Source organism: Crinia signifera, chromosome 2 (assembly GCF_055691185.1).
Source record: "Crinia signifera chromosome 2, ASM5569118v1, whole genome shotgun sequence".
Taxonomy (NCBI): domain Eukaryota; kingdom Metazoa; phylum Chordata; class Amphibia; order Anura; family Myobatrachidae; genus Crinia; species Crinia signifera.
This window is the reverse complement of record NC_139218.1, coordinates 325,292,279-325,317,283: the sequence shown is the minus strand read 5'-3', so window position 1 is coordinate 325,317,283 and position 25,005 is coordinate 325,292,279. Positions and strand designations below refer to the sequence as shown.

General features: G+C 44.3%; 1 protein-coding gene across 1 annotated transcript in view; it reads left to right on the top strand.

Moving 5' to 3' along the window:
* The window catches only part of TAC3 (tachykinin precursor 3), a 55,647-nt gene extending 34,306 nt beyond the window's left edge, over positions 1–21,341 (top strand). Inside the window, exons 3-7 of the mRNA XM_083169338.1 lie at positions 8,582–8,684; positions 10,606–10,638; positions 13,828–13,881; positions 15,606–15,672; positions 20,737–21,341. Coding sequence (XP_083025464.1) covers positions 8,582–8,684; positions 10,606–10,638; positions 13,828–13,881; positions 15,606–15,672; positions 20,737–20,755 — 276 coding nt within the window. The 3' untranslated portion in view covers positions 20,756–21,341. The remainder of the gene's footprint in view (positions 1–8,581; positions 8,685–10,605; positions 10,639–13,827; positions 13,882–15,605; positions 15,673–20,736) is intronic.
* Positions 21,342–25,005: the final 3,664 nt, after the last annotated feature.

Genomic DNA, 25,005 nt, shown 5'->3' with positions numbered 1-25,005 from the left:
TTACTAAAGGAAATTTGTAAAAAATAGTATTTGTATCCAGAAATACACTTATTTTTGGCATTTACTATCCCAAAATACGAATTTGCCGTATTTTTGGGATAGTAAATGTCAAAAATAAGTATTTCTGGATACAAATACACCTATTTTTTACAAATTTCCTTTAGTAAATTTCCCCCTACATGTGAAAATGCAGTACATCCGAAAGGTGCAAAATATAAAGTTGTAAAATGTTAAATAAATTTGAATGCATCTGAAAATGATCAGTCCCCACCTGCCAAACCTGATATTTGTGCTTTTTTTAGCTCCATTTTTCACAAATAGACATGTATATGCATGTGATGGATTCTGCCCTGTGTCTCAGGGCGAAATGTAATAGGGTGTGATTTTTGGACGAGTTCCAAACTCGCCAGAAATCGCACCTTTAAAAATCGCGTTTTTTGCCGCGAATTCGCATATGTAATGAGATGCGAATTAGCGGCAAAAAATGCAATTTGCCGCGATTTCGGGCGATTTTTAGTCATGAAAATGTGCGCATTTTCAGTCATGAAAATGTGCGCATTTTCATAAATGCGATTTTGTGCAAAAAAAAAAAAGTTTAAAAAAAAACGGCGTGGGGTCCCCCCTCCTAAGCATAACCAGCCCCGGGCTCATTGAGCCGGTCCTGGTTCCAAAAATACGGGGGACAAAAAATCTGGGGGTCCCCCGTATTTTGAAACCAGCACCGGGCTCCAACAGCCCGCGGTGTCATGCCACAGCCGGGGGACACTTTTTATACAAGGTCCCCCGGCCAAAACATGAGCACCGTGGCTGGTCAGCCTTGGACGGGGTACCTGGAGGAGTGGGGACCCCCCCAATAAAGGGGTCCCCCCCCCCCAGGCTTCACCCGTCCAGGGCTGAAGCCCGGGGCTGTCACCGGCGTCCGTGGCCAGTGGACGCCGGCCTGATAGGGTTAAATCGATCATACGTTACATTGCTTTATACCGGAGAACTACAAGTGCCAGCAGACCTCCCCCGCGTGCTGGGACTTGGAGAACCACAAGTCCCAGCATGCGGGGCATTAATGGGCCCACTGGGACTTGTAGTCCACCTGTAAAAAGAATGTTTATAAAAAACACACACACAGAGAAGTAAAAGTTTATTACACACACACACCTCACTTTTACACCAGCGTTACTTACCATTCCTGGATCCAGCGCTGGTCTGGCTGCTTCACAGCCGGCTCCCCCCGAACTGACAGGCAGCGGGGAGAACCGGCTTTCTCCGTTGCCTCTAACAGCTTCTGTAGCGCTGTTCCAGCGCTACAGGGGCTGAGAGCGCGATTGGCCGATACGTCTCCATGGAGACGCATAGCTCAGTCCTGATTGGCTGAGCTATGCGTCTCCATGGAGACGTATCGGCCAATCGCGCTCTCAGCCTCTGTAGCGCTGGAACAGCGCTACAGAAGCTGTTAGAGGCAACTGGAAAGCCGGTTCTCCCCGCTGCCTGTCAGTTCGGGGGGAGCCGGCTGTGAAGCAGCCAGACCAGCGCTGGATCCAGGAATGGTAAGTAACGCTGGTGTAAAAGTGAGGTGTGTGTGTGTGTAATAAACTTTTACTTCTCTGTGTGTGTGTTTTTTATAAACATTCTTTTTACAGGTGGACTACAAGTCCCAGTGGGCCCATTAATGCCCCGCATGCTGGGACTTGTGGTTCTCCAAGTCCCAGCATGCGGGGGAGGTCTGCTGGCACTTGTAGTTCTCCGGTATAAAGCAATGTAACGCATGATCGATTTAACCCTATCAGGCCGGCGTCCACTGGCCACGGACGCCGGTGACAGCCCCGGGCTTCAGCCCTGGACGGGTGAAGCCTGGGGGGGGGACCCCTTTATTGGGGGGGTCCCCACTCCTCCAGGTACCCCGTCCAAGGCTGACCAGCCACGGTGCTCATGTTTTGGCCGGGGGACCTTGTATAAAAAGTGTCCCCCGGCTGTGGCATGACACCGCGGGCTGTTGGAGCCCGGTGCTGGTTTCAAAATACGGGGGACCCCCAGATTTTTTGTCCCCCGTATTTTTGGAACCAGGACCGGTCCAAGAGTCTGGGGCTGGTTTCAGAAATACGGGGGACCCCTATGCTTTTTGTCCCCCGTATTTTTGGAACCAGGTCCGGCTCAATGAGCCCGGGGCTGGTTATGCTTAGGAGGGGGGACCCCACGCCGTTTTTTTTTTATAAAAACACTTTTACACATTTTTATTAACAGGACCATGCACAGATCTCAATGATCTGTGCATGGTTCTGTCAAATTCGCCTGTCAGAACCTGGTCTATTTTTTTTGCGATTTTTGGTAACATTTACCAAAAATCTCACCCTATTACATTTGCGAGTTGTATACTTTATAATGGGAAAACATCTGGATGCGATTTGAAATGTGACTAAAAATCGCACTTCTAAAAGTGCGATTTCGCGGTAAAAAAGTGTGATTTTTTTACCGCGATTTTTAACCTATTAAATGTGCGATTTTCGGAAAATGTGCGATTTCGGCCGTTTTTGACCAAAAATCGCACATGTCTAAAAATCGCACCCTATTACATTTCGCCCTCAGTGTTGCAAATGTTCTCATATATTCAGTTTGCCATACATAAACCCAGGGGTTAAAGTAACGGGGAATGGGGAGGAACTGAGTTCCACCACCTCTATTGGTGAGGTGGAACATTTTAACCTCCACATTGGCCCTGCACAGTCATTTTCCCAGAATAACATTGTAGTTTGCAAGGAGATGCCAAAAACCCTACCACTGTCCTGTCTCTGCCTAATGGGGGAAGAAGAGTGGGTGTAATTAGGTGGCATAGAGAAATGAGTCCCCCCACCTCTGCATGACCTCTTTATGCCCTGCATAAACCTTTGTCTCTGCCATTGCCCTCCTCAATAAGGTCAGTTTACCATTGGTAGCAGTGGACTCTCCCCAAAACCTGGGACAACAGTAACCTGCATTATTTAATTGGAATTAGGAGCTGCGATAACTACTACATACAGGATACATATAGCTCCCTGATGCGGAAATGCCAAAGAGAAGAAATAAGAAATAGGATTATATGCAAATGCTGCAAAAGCTCTTTCCTGGTGCACATAATGTACATGTGAACAAATGTGCAATGACTGAGATGCCTGTGGTCAGTGTCCTTATATGCTGAAATATTGATTAGTGCATCATTACGTGCACCATCAATTGCACCATTGAAACTTACACTAACTCTATGGCAAGTTCTCTTGCACTAGCCCTATGGTATGGGAGCAGTTGTGTCTCCGTAAGTAACCACTTACAGTGTCACACCTACAATATGGAGTACAATAACACGCCCATAAGACAAACCATCTCCGTTCTGCCACTTCCGTGTCAGATATAGAGAAAAGTGGTACTGCCACTAACTGTCGCCTCCACACTTCACAATAACAATTATTCAAAGTTGCAATAAGTGAATTAATATGTTCTTATATATGATCTATCATAGGGTACCAATAAGTGAAAGAATACATTGGGAAAGTAATAAGTATAAGTTAACATAGAGTTCCTTTGATTAAAAACTTAAAACAGTTCACTTCTTCTAGATTTGTCAATTGTGAAACAGCGGTAGCAGTGGCGGGTGCAGGGGATTAAACTGCTATGGGGCCCAGCCACTTGGGACCACTCTGCACCCTTTTGAATATTTTGTTTTACCTCCCCAAAAAAGTGTGGCGGGGTGCTGACACTTTAACTAACTTCCTGTAGGTTCATAGATAGGAGGCGCAGTAGGCGACTGCGTTATACATTTTTTACCAGTGATACCCCACCCATTCCTGTGCATTACATGTATTGCCCTCACCACCAGCATGTGCCTGCCAACCCCCTTTCTCCCTTCTTTGCCACCTGCACATCTCTGCCAACCCACCCCCACAGGTGTCACCCTGCCCCCCCCCCCCTGAACTGCACATGCCTGCCGACCCCTCCCCACAAGTGACAGCCTGCACTTACCTGCACCCCTCTCTGACCTACACTTACCTGCACCCCCTCTCTGACCTGCACTTACGTGCCCCCCTCTTTGACATCTTATGTGTGTGTGTGGGGGGGCCCTAATCAAGATTTTGCTATGGGGCCCACAGAGTTCTAGTTACGCCCCTGAGCGGCACTGATACATCACACTACATTTATTGGGCTTATTTTTATTATTTTCCCTGTATCTGGTAAAACAAGAGAGTGAGATATGATTCACCCAGTTTCCCTATCTCTGTCTTCTTAAAACATATTTAAATTGTTCTTGTGAAGTAATTTATTTTCTGTTTATGCTATTTAGATATAATGGGGAGAAATTTTCCTGACAATTTTCTTAGACTAGCTTTGAACCAAAGTACTTTAAAAGTCAGGCTTAGTTATGCACCCAGGCTGGATGCTGCCTATTATGTGAACTCTGTGGGGGTCATATACTGTATGAAGCAGGAAAAAGTATCATAAAAACAGTTCCTCTGTTGTGGATTCATGCGCCATTGCAATATAATGTGCAGCCGCTGGATGTGAGAGACGGGAGTTTTTAATGCACATAAGACAAGGAGGAATGAATTAAAAGCTATAGGTTATATTATCCCGGATGATGCATTATTATGGGGTATATTTAATGTGGCCGGCGAGGGGATTTTATTGTGAGGATGGCTTTTTTTCGGTGAGCCATTCTCGCCGTTTAACCCCCGCCCCGGCCGCTCGCCCTATTTTATGTTCCGGCGAGGATCGTCGTCAATGCAGTGAGCCCGCTGAAACGGTGAGTGCAGAGAGTTGGGTTGAATACTGAGGGTGGGCTATGACAGAGAGCAATAGGCATTGCTCGCCTGTTTGGCATTGAATAAGTAGGGGTGAGAGTCTCAGTACCTGTGAAATCTTTGTAGGACTGGTAGCCTTAAAGGTATTTAAGATCTAAGAGAGGCTCCAACGAATAATCGTAAAAGCAGGAATGTCTCAGAAGAACATAATAAGCAGAATAGTGTAACACCAAAAAAGGTACTTATGTATTATCTGGGCTCCCATGTTAAATGCACCCCATTTTTTCATACCCCTACTATCCAACTACGCATGGTGCTGATTTTATATAGTGTGGCGAGCGCAGCGAGCCACCGTGCCCGAAGCGTGGCGAGGGGACGCGGTCTCATTAAAAAAACGGGAGCCCAGATATTACATAAGTACCCCAAAATACGTGATAAATAGAATTAAACTGCGAGATATAGGTGGGGCTGGAGCTGGATTGCTGGCCGGGATCCTGCTGGCCACCCATCTCCAGGCGGGTAGCCATCGGGTCACCGTCCTTCGCCGGGTCACTGCCGCCACCTAAAACACGAGGTCAAACACGGGGGTCAGCTTCTCACTGCACGCCAGAGTGCCTCTTCTATGGGGGGGGGGGGGGGCAAGGATGGGAGCTCTCAGTAAATAATTGCATTACATGTACAGTAGGTTTTGACGGTCACCACAATGGCCAAAAAGACAATGCTTGTCCTGGGGTCTCTAGTACAGTGGTTACTAAATGATTGCAAGATTGCGGAGCATCCCTGTCTAGCCACTATAAGATGCACGTACAGTATAATGTTGTTTATTGCACTCAGTGAATGTTTTCTTGTAATTGTGCCCAAGATTACTCAGTTTCGCCTCATGCACAGCAGCTGTAACAGTGATGAATCATGGACAGTTGCCCTTTATTATAAATAATAATAGTATACAGAGTAAGATACTGCTTGTAACACGTGTAAAACGATGCACACAGAAATAGTAAGAGGCAAAATAGATTCACTGTAGATAAATACAAAGTAATACTTTTTAAGAGAATAAAAATATATGTATACACAGTCCACATTTACAGTAAATGGGACTTGCTATGTTATATTGATTCATTTGCTAATTCACACAAATAACTGTTTGACATACAGTATGCTGCTATGTAAGTGTATAGTTTTATAATAAAATACATTAGATGCTGTTGTGAAGGTCTGTAAGAAAAGTGGTTTCAAGGCTTTCAGCTTGAAAGCCGCCCAGTGTGTACGCGGAAGCAGTGAATGGTGTGCGTTGAATAGGGATGCCAATCCCAGGCCGTTTTTTTTTAAATCCCGGAATTTGGGAATGAAAAATATCCAATCCTGGGATTACCGGGATTGGCTTCCCTAATAATAGAAAACCCGCCCCGGCTGCCCCGCATATTTACTTACATGTGCGGTGCGGTCTGGAGGGTGGGCGGTGGAGCTGGTCAAGCATTCTGAATCCGGGAGCAGGTGGGCGCACGCAGTGAAGCCGGAACAGTCACCACACATGTGTAGTCAGCAGACCGCACATGCATGGCAGTATTGTCGAGGCACAAAGTGATGCAAGGAGTCTGAAGTAACAGACAATTCAACTGATTTTTCAAACTCCTTTTATCACTGGCTGAGAGACTAGAGAAGTAATCAGCCTGATGGTCGGCAACATGGAATAGCGACCCTATGCAGAGATGGTCGCGACCCACTTTGGGGTCAGGACCCACAGTTTGAGTACTACTGCACTAGGAGATTTTCATTTCAAAATCTCTAAAAGATATATCTTTCACCAAAGTGGTGCATACACACTGAGCTATTTTCCCAAAAGAGCAAGAGATTTTCAGGAGGCGAAAGACTTTACATAAGGCTATTTGAATCCCAAGGGTGGGAGCAGGGGCCATTTTATTTCAGTGCATTTCTGGCCTGATTCAGAACTGATCGCAGGGCTGCGTATATTCGGAGACCAGAGATTAGGTAAACAAAGCCACGCACAGGCAAAATCCCGCCCATGTGCACAGCTACAATATAATTTGCAGCCGTGCACGTAGGAAGAAATCCATTCATCTGCGCCAGCAATGTATATGTTACCGCCATAACATAGTATACACCGGTGGGCAGTGGCAGTGGTAGCGTATACATTGCTGGCCATACGCTATTGCCTCATATTTTATTAGTAAACATTGGGGGCCTGTGCTAGCAATGTATAGATTGTGGACAGCCAAAGTCCTTTCAGTGTTGGCAGTGGCTACTCACTTTGTGTTTTTATATTTTTTTATTATTAGTGGAGCTACTGTTGCGGGCAGGCGGAGGGGACGTGATGTTTCTTCTCCCCTGCTCCATGCAGACTGACAAAGCAGAGCACGGGGAGGGAGCAGTCAGCCAGGCTGTGTGACTGGACATTGTGTGGAGCAGAGGGAGGGAGAGTTGTGGTCCACCGGGCTGCCGTACACACACACAACTATGATGTATGAAAAATCATCCATCATCGCTAGATGTGCTGGTATAACCAGCCAATAGGGGACCTCTCTAGTGATGATACAGAAGATTTTCAGCTGTAAATTGTTAAAAATGGCCAAAATGAGCAATTTTCAGCTGTAAATCACCTAGTGTGTATGGGCCTTTTGTAACACTTTACATAAATACTTTTCTTTTCTGCAAGGATATATGTTAATGGAAAAGTCCACACAAAATTATAATTTGTACAAGAACTGAAATGTTAATTTTCATATATTTATTGTTTTGTAAATTCTCACTTATAAAATTGTAACATCTTAACCTGCATGCTAAGTTATAAGTAACTTTTCATATACTGTGCATATACATAACCGAAACAATTACTAAAGCAACTGATACCATATGCCACATATACTTAAAATGATTTTATTGTGACTTAAACGTGTATATAATCATTGACTAAATAATCAGTTATAATACGCTGTCATTTCATAAATATATCTTAGATAAGGAGATGGGGATTTACATAGAAACAGTAACAATGTACTGTGAGTCGAGGAGATGTAATCTTTGGGTTTCCCCACATGTTAAATGCTGAATGAATTTCATTGCAGATGTTTCCTTACAGCTCCAGAGCTTCCTAGGACAAATCCCTCCACTGGGGCTTAGCTCGTGGGTTCCCGCAACTAAATAATTCAGGCAACGCATTCAATTAGCTGCATGGTAAACCCTGGACTTAATTGTATCTGCCCAAAGAGACTTATTCTGAGCTGCATACAAAGTAGCTGTAGTGGTGGGCAGACTCTGTAGTCTCACGTTGTACCTCATGCTAATCAAAGTAGCCAATCATATCATGCAGAGTTTCTTGTGCCACCGATTGATTTTATGCCAGCCGCTGCAACTGTCATCATTAGCATTTAATTTTGCTAGGTTCAAAAGATATGTGCAACTCAGAAAAGAATGAAGGTATTGATACACACCCATGACACTCCCAGCCAGGGTTGATACACGCAATCATATTGTCACTACCCACTTAATGTACGGAAATACCCCATTTCATCAAAAGATAGATCCGGCTAAATTGCATCTGATTCAGAATAAGATGACATTGCAAAGATCCATAACTTAAGGAAGCATGTGCAAAAGACTTGCCATCTGTGTACGTGAACTACAAAAGGCATCCTAAGGAATTGGAAATTTTACAAATAAAATTCATATTTAAAATGGAAAAAACATATCTTTGTAAAATAACAATTACTGTACTCAACAGAACAAAGATCTTCGGCAAGAAATAAATGATTAGCTCACCTATGTAAGTCAATATGGATTTGTGTTTTTGTGTTCCAAAACAGAAAACTTCAGATATCTACAAACTTCCAGCAACCCTTCTGAAGAGATACTATGATGACGATTCCTATGACGGTTTTGTTGGGCTTATGGGCAGGAGAAATTCAGGTAATATTGAACTTTAATAATAGAAATCGCTAAAATTAATTAAAATCAAAATTATGGCCCTTATTCTGATCGGTGCGGATATTCCCGAATTCTTACGGTGCGGTCCGCACGCCACGCTGTGCGGCAGCGTGCGGCCATCGTCCGTAGAAACGCCCACGTGTCCTCCGCATTCGGACGGAATCACTCTGTAAGAACAGGGCGTGTTTACGGACGACATACAAACCATGCGTGTGCGGTGGACACACTCAGATTCTGCACGGTATTACAGAGTATGCACGGTGATACCGCATCCGAATGGATGGCAAGCGGGGCGTCCGCACGGAAGCGGAGTATTTACGCAAAACTACCCACTATTATGTCTATTCTGCAATACATCACATGACCCACTTATTCAATTACCTATCCTCATAAAAAAACTTTTTGTAATTGGAATCAATTACATGGCAATATATCCTTACAACCATGCCTAACACATCCATTGCACACATTAACCCTTACATCAATTGAAGCAGCAATGGTTTCAATTAAAGCACTGACAAGCGTGCCATTAGTGAGTAATGAGTAAAGGAGTCGATTGTATTGGGTTCAGCTGTTAATGCTTGTAGTCATTAGGCGTTCCGTTCGCCTACCGCAGGACCGAGTGGTTTCCGCAAAGCAATACTTGCCTTATGGACACCGCACATTTCTATCGGTTTTGTTTGCGTGCATTCGGAGTGCTATCCGAATGCACGCCCCCCAACATAAGTGTACTCCCCCGTGTCCGCCCATGTTTCCACCCAGTTTTGCCCACTTTGAAACTACGCCCATGTGTCATTCCGCATGACGCCCATAATACGCCCATATTTCCAGACTGATTGCGGTGCACCGTTTTGTACGGGATTTGCACGAACAGGTACGGAGTCAATGCTTGGCACATGCGCCTTGCGTTCCCCACGCATGCGCAGACGCCGTAAAGACGCTATCCGAAAGTATTCGGAAAAGTACGCATCAATCAGAATAAGGGCCAATGTCTTCCTCTCACAGCCCATTAAGGAAAAAGAGCTAAAAATAAAAAAATATTAACCGAAGCGGCTGGTGGCTGGGGTGGTAAAATACCTTGTACACCAGTAGCAGTTTAGTATTAATGAGCCAGAACTTTGAAGAAAATCGATTTATAGTCATAGGATTTTCTATTATAGGTGCAATGGCACCAATATTCTTTTTAAAATTGCCTTTCCAGAGTCCCGCAGCGGGTGCTGCAGCCGTGGCAAAAATTTCAGCCAAAATGTCTGCCACTCATGCGCAGTATTAAAATTAGTCTCTGGAACTAGGCGGCCACCATGTTTTCTGAGACCTGCACATGCAAGGTAGACTCTGGAACAATGCCAGAGCCTATTGAAACGTGGAGAGGAGGGGTACACCCTCAATCTACACATGGACCCCCTCCTTTGGTAAAATGCCCCTGCATACAGTATACATCAAGTGGCAGAGTATGGAATTTACTTAGGAAAATAAGACCTGCTATTTCAAATGTTATATTTTTGACACTTATATTTTTGTTATATTTTAACACTGAAACAGATCTAAAGGTATTATTAATCAAAATCACATACCTGTACACTGGCGCACTGTTAGAATGACTGCCCTGGCAAATAAACTGCATACAGTTATTAATATAATTCCTTATATTTTATTTATAGCATGTCAGGGGAGATAGCAGAGCAGGGCACTGGGGCATGGAAATGATGTACAAGTAACATTTATACATAATAGATTGCAGTATGTAGCTTGTATAAAGAGCAGTCAGGCAGGAAGCAGATGTGAGCAGCAGGTGCGATCGAAACACAGGGTGATAAACTTTCCACTGACATACTGGACTAATAATGACCAACAATTAGCACCATGATTATCTGTAACTCTGGCTTACTTTTCTGTTTTCTAGACTCTAAGGAATTTCCCTCGTTGCCCTTAAAACGTAAGTGAAGATTCACAAAATTGATAATTAAATAGAAATTAGAATAACTGTTTTTGATGTTATAGTGCGCCATTTCCTTCAGTCTCAAAAGAGACTTTGGGGTAAAATTTATATTATTCCTGTTCATTTTGCATCCATTCAGGATTGCAGGTTTTTTTACAAAAACTCTGTACTAAACACAAACATCAGGCAAAGGTTGCTCAAATACAAATGAAAATCACGTCAAACCATACATGTATGAACCAATAGACTATCGGGCAAACTTACTGTTGTTAACTTTGCTCTGTCTCTATCACAGAGCATTGAATCCTCGTTCGGTTTCTAGTATATACCTTCCTGTGCAACAATCCATGTCCCTATCAATCGGATGCACTACAATATGCTGTTCCAGGGTCTGCTCCAGTGCATGCCACCCTCTTTGCCTGAGATTCAAGGCAGAAGGTTTATGACCATTGTGTATGGTGTGGCTATGTCCAAATCTACATGCTAGATTTCCTGGTGAATACCACCAGCACATTAGAGTCTTCTCCTCTGTTCAGGGTGTCTGCCAATCCCACAGCATGGACTCGCATTCAATCCCTGACTTTGTGTCAGTCTGCTTCCAATGTCATTACTAAAAAGACATACTTTGTCAGGGCCGCCATCAGGGGGGAGGGGCTGTGGGACCGGAGTCCCGGGCCCGGACAGACAAAGGGGCCCAGGTTTCAGTGGTGTGCATAGATGCTAATTCCATGGGCGCACCCGGACCAATCACCCACATAAAATGTTCAGCACCCATTGGCCGCCCAAACCCCGCCCATGCACTTACTGTGCTCCTGTGCAGCTGTGGCGGCACAGATCTCAGGCGCAGTGTATTCCTTCATGCCACCACTTCTCCTCCAGGCCTGGAGTGTGCTCACTGCACTGCTATCTTGGTCTAAAGATGGAACCCGCCCGGGCAGCATCATGCTCCTTTCCCTTCTCCACAGTTAGGAAGCACACCTCCTCCCTTCACATGTTGTGATTATTGGGCCAAGGCTAACAGTAGCTTTCGCTCATCTGCCGGGTCATTGCTAGCTCAGCGTCCTGCCCCTGCACATAGGGATAAGAGAAGGTTCAGCATACAGAGAGGAGAGCAGGAGTCTCTGTCTGCCAGCCGAGAGCTTCACATCCTGAAGGGACAGCTTCCAGCCCAAAAGTAGGTTAATAGCGATCATAACTCATATGAGATGGGTGTAATTGTTGTGGGGTGAGGGGTGTGTGTATGTGATAGACATAAGGGGGGGAATTTACTAAGAAAAATTTGTGGAAAAAAACACGTATTTTCATACGAAAGTATGATTTTTTGGGGCGTATATGTATTTTTGGCATTTACTATGCCAAAAATACGAATTTTCGTATTCGTATTGATGGGACATTTCGTATTTGTATTTACAAATACGAATGATTACACCATCGATAGAATACGACAGAAATCACCATTCAAAAGAATGGTGGTTCCTGATTTACTAAGCGGCCGTTTTCAAAATACGGCCGCTAGATAGTATAAAACGCCCGCGAATGGCGGGCCAAATACAGCAGGAAAATACGCTTTATTTTCCAGTCATATTTGGCTTTAGCCTGCACGGATCAGTCAGATCCGTGCAGGCTTCAGTGTTAAAAAAATAGAAAAAATAGAGAAAGTCAGCTCCTGATTGGCCGCTAGGCGGCCAATAGAATCATTCGCAGGAGAGGCGCGGAAGATGAAACATCTCTGCTTCTCTCCTCAGTCCAAGCGGGTACCGGCCGGGTGATGCGCAACTTGGACTACGGCGGAGAAAAGAAGACGGGATCTTCGCCAGAGGACCTGGTGAGTAGGATTTCCTTCCACAGGTCCCGATATGGATTTCTTCGGATCCTGGACCTCGGACTCTTCAGCCCTGGAGCCCCGGACCCCAGACCAGCCCCAGAACCAAGGCCCGGACCCCGGACTCTGCAGCCCCGGACCCAGGAACCAAGGCACCGGACCCTGGAGCCCCGGACCAGCCCCGGAACCAAGGCCCGGACCCCAGACTCTGCAGCCCCGGACCCAGGAACCAAGGCACCGGACCCTGGACCCTGGAGCCCCGGACCCAGGGACCTACCGAAGGGCTCAAGATAGGTAAGTATAAGTATGTGTGGGCTTTGGATGTATTAAAGTTTTATTTTTCTTGTGTCAGTGTGTGTGTTTATTTGACTATTTTTCATACTGTGGAACTACAAGTGCCAGTGGGCCCTTTAATGCCCCGCATGCTGGGATTTGTGGTTCTCCAAGTCCCAGCTTGCGGGGAGGCTTGCTGGGACTCATAGTTCCACAGTATAAGTCAATAGTTTATTCCTTCTTTTACACAAAGATCAGCCCAGTGACCACCGCACAGGGTCACTAGGGACAGCACCAGGCTTCAGGCTGGTCAGGTAAGTCCTGGAGGGGGGGGCCCCTTTATTGGGGGGGTCCCCACTCCCCCAGGGTCCATCACTCGCTGCCCGCCGCCCACAGTGCCAGCTGCCCCCCACGCAAGCGCATCCCCCCCACACGCCTGCAAATGGATAATTTACATAATCATCCATTCGCAGGCGGGGAGAAATCATTCGATGGTCAGCGACCATCGAATGATTTCTCCAGCGCTTGCATTTCAGAGACACCTATATGATGCCCAGCATTCTTATGGGAACGTCCATGAAATGCTGGGCATTCCCATATGCTAATGGTGCTGCCTGGTGCCTGGATATATAGTAAGAATGAGCTTAGTGATCAAATCATTTCTGCTGCAAAAGGTACTAGCCTACCTAGTAAATTATATAAAATACAGTCATTTGGCAAGATTAAATATTCTCTGCAGACACCAGATATGGAGATATATACACACACACATATATATATATATATATATATATATATATATATATATATATTTCTGTAGGAGTAAAGTGTCTAGTTGCCTTGGTGCACAACTTGATCATAGATCATGCATAGTCCCTATATCCAACATTTCGGATTTTTAATCAGTCATCAGGTTTGTATTTCCCTGATGATAGATGAATTAGAGATCTGAAATATTGGATGGAAGAAATAAAGGAAAGTTGAGCCAGGTTGTTGTAATTTAATTTGGCAGGCCTAATTGAAAATCTGTAGAAGGTTTGAATTTTGTACATTATTCTCTAAAATAATATTCTCTTATTGATGCCTGACAGGAGACATGCATGATTTCTTTGTTGGCTTAATGGGGAAGAGGAATTTGCAGACAGGTATGTCATTACCAATGCTTTGATAAATCATTTCTACATCTCTTCAGAGTAAATTGAATTTGAATGAATCAAAAGAAAATGAAAATATAAAACAATTCCCCATCTCTCTGCTGAAGTCCAGAACATTATGGTTTTCAACTCTACTAACAAATGTGAACAGATTTTTAAAAAATAATAATAATCTAAACCATTGGATGGTAAATTCCCCTAATTGGATAGCAAATTACCCTAATAACCTGCACAGTATTACTTTTGGCATTATATATATGTGAACAAAAACATTTGATATAGTTGAGTTTATGAGACTTATGTATGTAATATGGCCAGACATTCTACATCTTATGGTGCCCATACACTTATGCGATCAGGATGGGCAGGGAGTGGCGGAGTATAGGTGGGGGTCAGTGGTGGTGGGAGAATTGTTTGAAACACTGGGCTGCCCTCTGATCAGAGGACAGCCCAGTGTTTCATACAATTCTTCCGCCACCGCTCACCCCCACCACCCACCCTCTTCACTTAAGTAGCGGCTGCATCCGGGACCTGACCTGGACGGGGACTGAGGCCGAGATGGCTAAGCACATGTGAATATGTCCTCCCACTCCCCCGCTGTGTCCTCCTCCACGCCACTTGTGGTCCCTCTGGCCCCCTCTCCCAAAACCCACTCCTCCAAAAGCGTCCCCTCCACACCCCACCTTCACCCGCAGCTTGCATTCGAGCGATCGCATGTGGTTAAAACCCAAATGTGATTGCTTAGCATTCAATGGCATGCCCGCGCATAGTGCCAAATGGCCCCTTAAAAATACATACAATAATTCGACTTATCGGCCAGATGTGGTCGAAATTGAATGATTATATGCAATATCTCAGCATCAGTTCATATTTACCTGCTGATGCATTCATGTTGTTATTGGTAATCATCATAGGAATTCTAATCTTCTCAAAACTATAATAGTGGCCCCAGGACTTATCTTACATCCAACCCAAGTGAGTTACATAGCAGTTGAGCCTTCAATAACATAAAAATTAATAAAAACAAAACAAAACAATACTAAAGGTGCTTGGAAAAATAAATGCATACATCCATAGTATCATACTTATCTACTCTCCTGCTTCTTGCAGAAGACACACAATTTATCAGGTAGCCCCTTACGCCCCTGAAAGAGTGCAAAGGTGCAGAATCATGAGAATAATATTTGGAATTTATAGTCCCTGGGAAGGGGGCAGGACTTAATGATACAATAATTTGATAATTGTATCATTTTAGTCCCACCTCTATTTAAATTTGAAGGAATTGTGGCATATTACCGTGAAGGGTATGTCCGCTCCCAGCCCTATCTCAGCCTACCTACATGTCCTCTCCAAGCTGCTCCCGGGGACTTAAGGGGCATACACATGGGTTGATTTCAGCCCCATTTCTAAGCGATCTGACTAGATCACTATCGCCCACAGGGAAAGCCAGTGGTTGCTCTGGCTTTCCTGCTAGATTGCGGGGCTTTGCCTATTAAAAATAGCAAAGCCCCACTCAACATGGTCGCTCAGCACACAGCATAGCTGGGTGCATTGCGGATGTCCCAAGATGTGTGCAGAACGATCGTGCTCCATCCAGTGTTAAATGCCCCCAATTATGATTTGCTGGCCAAAGAAAAAATCCATGTAGAAATGGCAAATCCAATATGACATATGACTATTGGCATACTAACCACTGAGCTGCTGCCTACTTCTAGGGAATCCAGCCAACGAAGAAAAAGAAGACGATTCTAATTCCAGGTACTCAACAAAATGCAGAATGAAGTAAGTTGATTTGGGACTCCATGCAATCACTCTTACGTTCACCCAGATTTGTATGACTTCATGCATGCTGTGTAAACCTGTCATCACCTGCACATATAGAAATATAGAATGGCACAAATATACATTTAAATAAATTTTATTTGCAAAAAAGAATCTAAGTTAAATAATAATATCAAAAAGAAATCCTTAACCTGCATCTAAAACTATTGTTATTGTTTTGTGAGTTTTTTTTATTCCCTTACGCAATTGTTTACACACCAGATGTCGACTTTCACAGACAACATTATTGCAAAGTCAACATTATGTCAAAGTCGACATTTGTAATTTCGATATTCTGCTAAGTGAGAGAGTGAGACAGGCAGAAATGACACAGAGGAGAGAGACAGTGAGCAAGGACCATTGAGTGGTGTTTTAGGATGAGAGCTCCTTTATATACTGTATGTCTTCTCATTATTTAAAATGTCAAGTGGAAAGTGTTGAGATTTTTGTTAATTGTCAAGTAACAGAAAGGTTTTCCTTGGAATGCTAACTAACTCAGGAATGTACAAAATAATACAGAGCTTAGGAGCCATTAAATGTAGGAGTAAGAAAGAGCCATGTATGGAGTAGATCCATTAAACTCACCATCGGCAACCTTTTTTGCCGCACACTTTAACAAAACTTATTTAACTTATAACTAAACTTAACACTAAAATTAACGAGACAGACACAAGTGCTGGCGTTTAAAATATATTGTCAAATTTATTAATTGACATTTAAATATCTCTGACTATTAAGTGGTAGGCGGCCCTAAAGAACGGTCATAGAAAGGAGGGGGTAAAGATCACACACACCTCTCAAACATCGCTGGTGTTCAAACTCTCCCAAACACACCCACCCGTCCGGATGGTGCAGCCATCCCCTGTCCAAGGGGCATGTGCTGACGACATATCAAATGCCGGGAGAGCGCACCCCACTATCCTCAGATGATTTCAAATATACAAGACCGTTCTTTACCGCCATTTTGGGGGGATTCCTGCACCTGGGTGCAGGGAAGAAAAAAAGACTGACTATGTCTTTTCTGGGGCACTCTTTATTGTTTAATTGTTGTTAATTGTTATTAGTTAAAAAGTAACTTTTATTAGGTATGGTTGGGATCATTTGGTCTATTGCATTATAGTCGAAAGTCATTAGGTCGAATCCATTAGGTCGACATGCTAAAAGGTCGACATGACTCTAGGTCGACATGGGAAAAGGTCGACATGATTCTAGGTCGAAAGGTCATTAGTTCGACAGGTCATTAGTTCGAAAAGGTCATTAGTTCGACATTGTCTATGTCGACATTCACAAGGTCGACATGGGGGTTTTCACTGTTTTTTTACCTGAATGTCAACACAGTCGACATGGACACAGTTTAAAGTGCACTGCATCCCCTCGCATCGCTCGCTGCGCTCGCTATGCGTCGGGCACGGTGCCTCGCTACGCTCGGCACACTATTTTATTCTCCCACCACGCCCTAGCGGATGGTAGGGCATGAAATACCGCCTGTCGGCACATGTTGGCTCAAAAAACAGTGAAAAACTCCATGTCGACCTTGTGAATGTCGACATAGACAATGTCGAACTAATGACCTTGTCGAACTAATGACCTGTCGAACTAATGACCTTTCGAACTAGAATCATGTCGACCTTTTCCCATGTCGACCTAGAGTCATGTCGACCTTTTAGCATGTCGACCTAATGGATTCGACCTAATGACTGTCGACCATAATGCAGTAGACCAAATGACCGCATCCCCTTAAAACGAGTTGTGCTTTTTTATATAGAAAAGTGCACCAATAAGTATGTGTTTAGTTATCCAAGAAATAATAAGTAAATACATATAAATAGCACGTTTGAAAAATAATAAGTAAACACATGTAAATAACAAGTTTGGATACTTTGATTATTGGTACACAATATTAGACAAAGGGTTTTGTACAATCTCCCCTTTGTGTTCCCAGATTGTTTATCCAGTTAGCGAAAATATTACTTGAAGGTAACAAATACTATTATAACCCCTATTCCAATACTTGGGGTAAATTTCTGGTTTCTAATCCCAACACGTCCTCCCTTCCTTTCTTATTTCTAAGATACAAAAAGAGGTCTAGTTCACATACAATTTCCAAGCAGAACCTGTAAGCTACAGTATGTGGAATTCTGTCACTATTGCTACTGTTTCTTAATTACATAGCACATTGAGATGCAAACCGTTTATGTTTGCAGAAACAGTAGCAATAGTGACAGAATTCCAAATAGCTTACAGGTTCTGCTTGGAAATTGTATGTGAACTAGACCTCTTTTTGTATCTTAGAAATAAGAAAGGAAGGGAGGACGTGTTGGGATTAGAAACCAGAAATTTACCCCAAGTATTGGAATAGGGGTTATAATAGTATTTGTTACCTTCAAGTAATATTTTCCCTAACTGGATAAACAATCTGGGAACACAAAGGGGAGATTGTACAAAACCCTTTGTCTAATATTGTGTACCAATAATCAAAGTATCCAAACTTGTTATTTACATGTGTTTACTTATTATTTTTCAAACGTGCTATTTATATGTATTTACTTATTATTTCTTGGATAACTAAACACATACTTATTGGTGAACTTTTCTATATAAAAAAGCACAACTCGTTTTAAGGCATACAGTAACTAATAAAAGTTACTTTTTAACTAATAACAATTAACAACAATTAAACAATAAAGAGTGCCTCAGAAAAGACATAGTCAGTCTTTTTTTCTTCCCTGCACCCAGGTGCAGGAATCCCCCCAAAATAGAGTTTTCCTGAACTTATTCTGGGAGCACCACCAACCCTGCGATTGACACCATTTATGTCCCTAATGAATGTTATGTTGATTTATATGAAATGATCTGAGACCAATTCCTCTGATTGGTACTTATGTAGTAACTGGGCTGCCGATTTTGAAATCGGGTCCATCGCATCGCATCGCACCCGACCAAATCGCATGCGATGCGATGCGATGCGATGGACCCGATTTTTCCATAGGATTCAATGTTAAAATGGACTGAGTCCATTTTAACATGGAATTCAATGGGAAAAAGGGGTCCTTTTCATACCCCTACTATCCAAGTGGGCATGGAGTTGGATATAAACCTGTGGCGAGCGTAGCGAGCCACCGAGCCCGAAGCGTGGCGAGCGTAGCGAGCCCCGCGAGGGGACACAGAATACCGTCCCCTCGCGGGGCTCGCTTCGCTCGCCACGCTTCGGGCTCGGTGGCTCGCTACGCTCGCCACAGGTTTATATCCAACTCCATGCCCACTTGGATAGTAGGGGTATGAAAAGGACCCCTTTTTCCCATTGAATTCCATGTTAAAATGGACTCAGTCCATTTTAACATTGAATCCTATGGAAAAATCGGGTCATCGCATCGCATCGCATCGCATCGTATGCGATGCGATATCGCATCGCATCGCATCTGATTGTATGCCTTAACTTAAGGCATACAATCAAAAAATCGGCAGCCCAGATACTACATACAGATAGCGCCGGGCTTGTCGTTGCTGGGGATGGCGGAGGACTCGCCACCCGCCATCCCCCGCCCCTCGCCATCTGTATGTCGGAAGGGGACGCGCGTGCACGAGGTGCACGCGCGTCCCGTTCCGACGGTGCCTTTCCCCGGGTCCCCGCCGGCTTCCCCGGGTCCCCGCCGGTCCACACCGCCACCCCGCAGCCCCCCGCAGCCCTGCCCGTCTCCCTGAAGCTGGAGACGGGCAGGACTGCACCCGCCGCGCCGCCTCGCCGCCCGGCTATTGAGACGCTCGTGCGTGGGAGACGCACGAGCGTCTCATTCAGCCAGAGCGCCAGATTGCTGGCGGATCGCCAGGGACACGGTCCTGGCGCTCCGCCAGCAATAATAAGGCCAGCTCCATCTGTAAGTACCCTCTGATTAATTGCGGACTCACACCCAATCTTGTATACGTTCTTTACCGCCGCCTGTTAAGAAAAAAATAGGGATGGGAGGGGAAAGCTGGATCATAAAGGAAGTTCACCCTAACTTCCTTCTGCCTTAAGCATAGACAGCTCCACCCTACTCCCTGATTGGCTAATCCCTACAAAGTCAGATCCTAACAACTTGGTACTTAAAGTGCCAGCAGCTCAGGTACCTTCGGTGGTTTATGACACCGACTACTTAAAACAGCCCTCGGTTTTCTATACATCAGTACAGATAACCCCGAAAAGGTATGAACCATTATTAAATAGGCTTACCATACCGGGACAAACATGAAAGTTCTGTGGCTGGTCGACTTCGAGCCTGCATTTAAATCTGCTTTTGCATGTACGGCAGCCCAGAAATGCTCAAAAGCTTTATTTGTACACTGACACTTGTGTTTGGACACATCCCTCTCAAATCTAAATCTCTGCACATATTCAGGGCCAGATGCACTAAGCTTGAAAAGTGATAAAATGGAGAGTGATAAAGTGCCAGCCAATCACCTTCCAACTGCCATGTCACAGACTGTGTTTGAAAAATGACAGATAGGAGCTGATTGGTTGTGGTTTATCATCTGGCCCTGGATCTGTCCCACTTGCTGTGCAACATGGTTTTAATAAGATACACACTTAAGCCCTATAGACACTAGACAAAAAGTAAAATATACTATTAAGAAGGGCCTAAACTATATCTATTACTTTCTTGTCTAGTGTGTGCATTACGTTAACGACCCCCTCCACCATCTGTTCAATACAGAGGAGGAAGGAACTTGCTGACGAGGGTCATGCTACAGCTGCCCCCACTGCCAAATATCCCACTTGTTGACATTGGCAACTTGCCAGCATCGGCACTTGCCGATGCTGACACCCTGCAGGGTTTCCACTGCGGGCTCTGTCGACGGATACACATATCGCTTAGTGTCTACACGGGATTACAGTTCTTGCTCTTTGAGCTGCCGCCTCATATTTAGGCCTTTGGGTCACTGGTTCCTAGGCTTTGTTCAAACCCAGGCAAAGTAATACTATTAATCTCATGTAATAGTTGTATAAGCCATGTGCATTCAAGTGACCTGTATTTTCTTTATCTACAGGTTCAGACGTTCAGTTTAAAATGTACAGTACAGATGGTCTCTGGAACATATACATTCTCGGTCCAATGCCAAACACACTGGATTTCTTTTGTACCACAGATGATAAGCCCCACATCTGTTTCAATATATCTTCATCCTCCTTTGTGTTCGGTTGTGTCTCCATCATGCTGATTCAGTACACCATCATATATCAAATCCCATATGCTGTCATATTTGTCTGTTTCTCTGCTGTTACTTTGTGTCATGAGGTTTGATTTTTTTTCCTAATTTTTGTAAATAGCATTTGAATATTGACCGATCATTTTTAGTGAACAATGAGAGACAAACATGTTTCAGTACTTGTGTACTTTCATTTGTTGGCTTGTCGGCTGTATTGACGGAATTCAACCATGCGTGAAGATGGGCGGCTTGCAGGTGGGAGATACAAACGGTACAGAAGAGGAAAGGCTCGGATTTTGTTTTGACATGTATGAGGGAAAGTCTCTTGTGTTCTATGCCACCACTCATAATGCTGTGCCTATCACATTACCAGCCATGCTTACAGATACAATGTAGCGTAAAGATTAAATGATCACATTCAATAATAATAATATTTTTACATATGATATCCTGTGTTTTGAGTCTTTTTCTGCTAGCATAATGTACTATTTGTAATACACGGTAATAGTAAAGCATAAAAGCACAATTAAAGTGGATTAACTGTTTTGTGATATACATTTGCTCATGAGTAGGAAATTCTTTGGTGTTCTTCACCATAAAATTTCATCATTATTTAGATTTATTTAGATTTATTAAGGTTATTTTTTATTCTAATCTACTTATCAAATTTTAATTACAACTGTTGGCAAAATGAGAACACACTGACAATCCATGATAAGCCATTCCTACATTCATTTGTATTGCCAAGCCAGACAAAAATCTGTGTAAAAATCAGACTGATCTGCTGACTTGTGGCTGATAATCTTTGAGGGCATGAATCCGAGGTGGTTGCTTCGCATTAGTAGCCGTGACTTTTATCACTAATCCGCAGTGGCGCATACATCAAGAAGATATCGCCGGCATCACTGGACGTCTGAGCAATGCAATGGTGTCCACGCACACTCCCTGTACTAATCCTCACACTTACATAGTTGAGAAGTATGTACAGAAAATGCTGATGTAATAATGGCTGCCATTGTGCCATTGCTGTGTAGGTGAAAAGTTTCCAAGGGCAGGTATACAGAAATGCTGAAAGTGACGGTGTGTCACTAGCCTTAATCGTGTGTATTTCCTTTTAAAGATGCCATCTTGTTGCTACAAGTGTGGATCATAGGGTCAACAGTAAACAGGTCGACAAGTTGACAACAAAAAGTCGACGTGCACAAGGTTGATATGGGGAAAAGGTAGACACAAGCAAAAGGTTGACATGGAAATGGTCAGCACATGACAAGGTTGACATGTGTTTTTGACTTTTTGTGTCATTGGAGCATATGGACCTTCAATAAGTGTACTGCACACCCCAAATGAGTGTACTACATGACCCTACCAGGGCACCTGATGCCATCCCAAAATATCTAACAGTATTCTTAGTGCTTGGTTAGATAAAACTAATATAGCTCTGGACAGAACATTTGACCCCTTTTCACCCCCTTAGGAGTTAATTTTCAAAAATGAATTGATTAGTGGGTGGCTGCAAATAATACCCCTTTTACACCAGAGCCGCGACCCAGGTTATTGCCGCTCCAGTCCGTGCCAGGGCTTGGTGTAAAAAAATAAAATAACCCAGGTGTCTGACCCGTCAAATGTTCAGGGTCAGACACAGGACCCATTTATACCAATCAGGGAGCCCCAATCTCTGGACCGCAGTGCCCTGAGGTCAGTACGGAGGTTGGGCAGGGGCTGTCTACAGCCTCCGCTGCTGTCTGCGGTACGATGCAGACAGCAGCAGAGGTGAATGGATGCCTGTGTGCGGCATCCGTTCACCTCTTGGACAGAGGCTAGGGGCAGCCCAGCAGCTTACCTGGTGTCGGTCGGCATTGCAGGGGGTGTCGGTCGGCGGGTTTCCCGGCACTTGGAGACGATGTCATCTCCAAGTGCTGGGTCAGGGCCCGACTTCACCGGCGTCCCCTACTTGGCATAATGCCAGAGGACGCCGGTGTAAAAGGGAACAACTGCCGGGTTGCATCCGGGTCCAAAAACCCGGGTGGGACCCAGCAGTTTTGGTGTAAAAGGGTATAGCTGTCACAGTTTCCAAGCCACCAAGCAGGTACACAGTGGGCCTTATTCTGGTTGGAGCGGCCGGGCCGTACGCGTACGTCCCGGGTTTTTTTACAATCTGCGCATGCGTACATTCGCTAATGCGCAGGCGCGACCACTCACCAACGCTTACGGACAGGTCTCTACGTGCGAAAAAACCTGTACGCGAGTGTACGGGTATCGGGGGCGGCATAGGGGCGTGAAGAGGGGAGCGGCCGAAATAATGAGGGAAAATGGGCGTAAATATGGGCGTACACGGGGGTGTGCACCAAAAATGAGCGGTGCTACTACCGCACGATCGACTAAGGCACCGTTCATTTCGGACACAAAACAGGCGGCTGCCAACCGCCATCTCAAACCACCCCTACAGATACCGCATGCCAGCGTGCGCCTGGGTTTGCTAATTAACGCTGATTCCTACTCAAACACATACACCTGAATGTAATAAGCAATGCTGCAGTCTATTAAGTCCAAACCATGATTTCACTACCTGCAAGCCACACACAGCACTCAAACACATTGGAAGCTTATCTTTCTATACTTCTCGACATTTAAAGGTTTGTTTAATTTAAGGTAAGAATCTTTTGAAGACCTGCTTATATATGCTAAGGTAGCTATTTGCTAAACAGTTAGACACATTCACTACGTGCTTTCATAGACTTTACACAGTAGCACACTCAATCTACACAAGTCGACATGTGTCAACGTGTTCACTCTAATACAAACATAGGTTTTGTATTTAGGATACAATAACATAAACCACATCTAACACCTACAAAGGATGTTTCAGCAATGTTTTAAGCCCATGACCACTATTTTGCACATTAATTAATTCAATCAATTAATTAATTTTCATAATTATAGTTGAAAGGCAAGATTTGCAGGTCCATATATATGAAGGGTATGTCAGCGTACACGGACGTACGCTCACTCTCACAAGCGGTGACATAAGCTGACTTTTCTATTGAAAACAATAGGGACCCGTCCGTGCAAGCTGGCGTACGCTCAGATCTCCGCAAGAAGGCGGTGGGAAGACGGATGAGAGACGTCCGTAAACGGCGGCGTACGCTCAGTTGTACGCCAGTTGACGGAGTGTAAGGGCTGGCCCGTCCGTGTACGTTGGCGTACGCTCATTTGTACGCCACTCCCCTTCTACGTTATTTCTGCCCGTACGTATGCGGCTGAGTTGTGGGTGGACTTAACCCCAACGGCCGCGTGCGGCTAGCGTACGTTAATAGCGAACGTACGCACGTTTGGCCGCTCCAACCAGAATAAGGCCCAGTATCCCGATGGCAGACAGTCAATGTCTAGGTCAACAGTCAATGAAGATTGGAGTTCTATTTCAAATGGGATATTGCTATGGGCAACCAATCAGAATCTACTTCTTATTTATGTAGCACCTTCTAGAAGATAATAGATAGTATCTGATTGGTTGCTCATTGCAACATCTCTCTGAAATAGAACATCTTAGTATATTTCCCCCAATAAGTTGACACCATATGATCGACATGGTCAAAGTAGCAATGGTTGACACATGAAAAGGTTGAAGTTTTTTATGATTGTTTTCATATTTTCCCATACATTATCATCTACGTGGACACCCAATTGGAATGATAAAATGTGCCGAGTGCAGAGGTAGTGGAGTGAGGCACCTAGTCCAAAGCATGATGATTGAAGGAACCATGAGAGAGGATGCGTACACTAATGGTCCACATGCTCAGGTTTTGACATTGACACAAAAATAATGTACAAAACTCATGTTGACCTTTTCACGTGTCAAACTTTTCTGTGTTGATCTTTTGTTTGTGTTCACCTTCTTCAAGTGTTGACTTTGGGCATGTTGACCTTTTGGGGTCAACCTAATGACTGTCGACCTGGGCATTGTCTGTGAGCTATACCAGGTACACAGGGTAAGTTACCAACAGCCACATTTTCCAGAGTACAATGGTTATACATTGCAAATGGCAGGTGGACGTTTTGCGACCTAAAGGTGCCCATACACGTTACAATTATTGTATACAATATTGTATACAA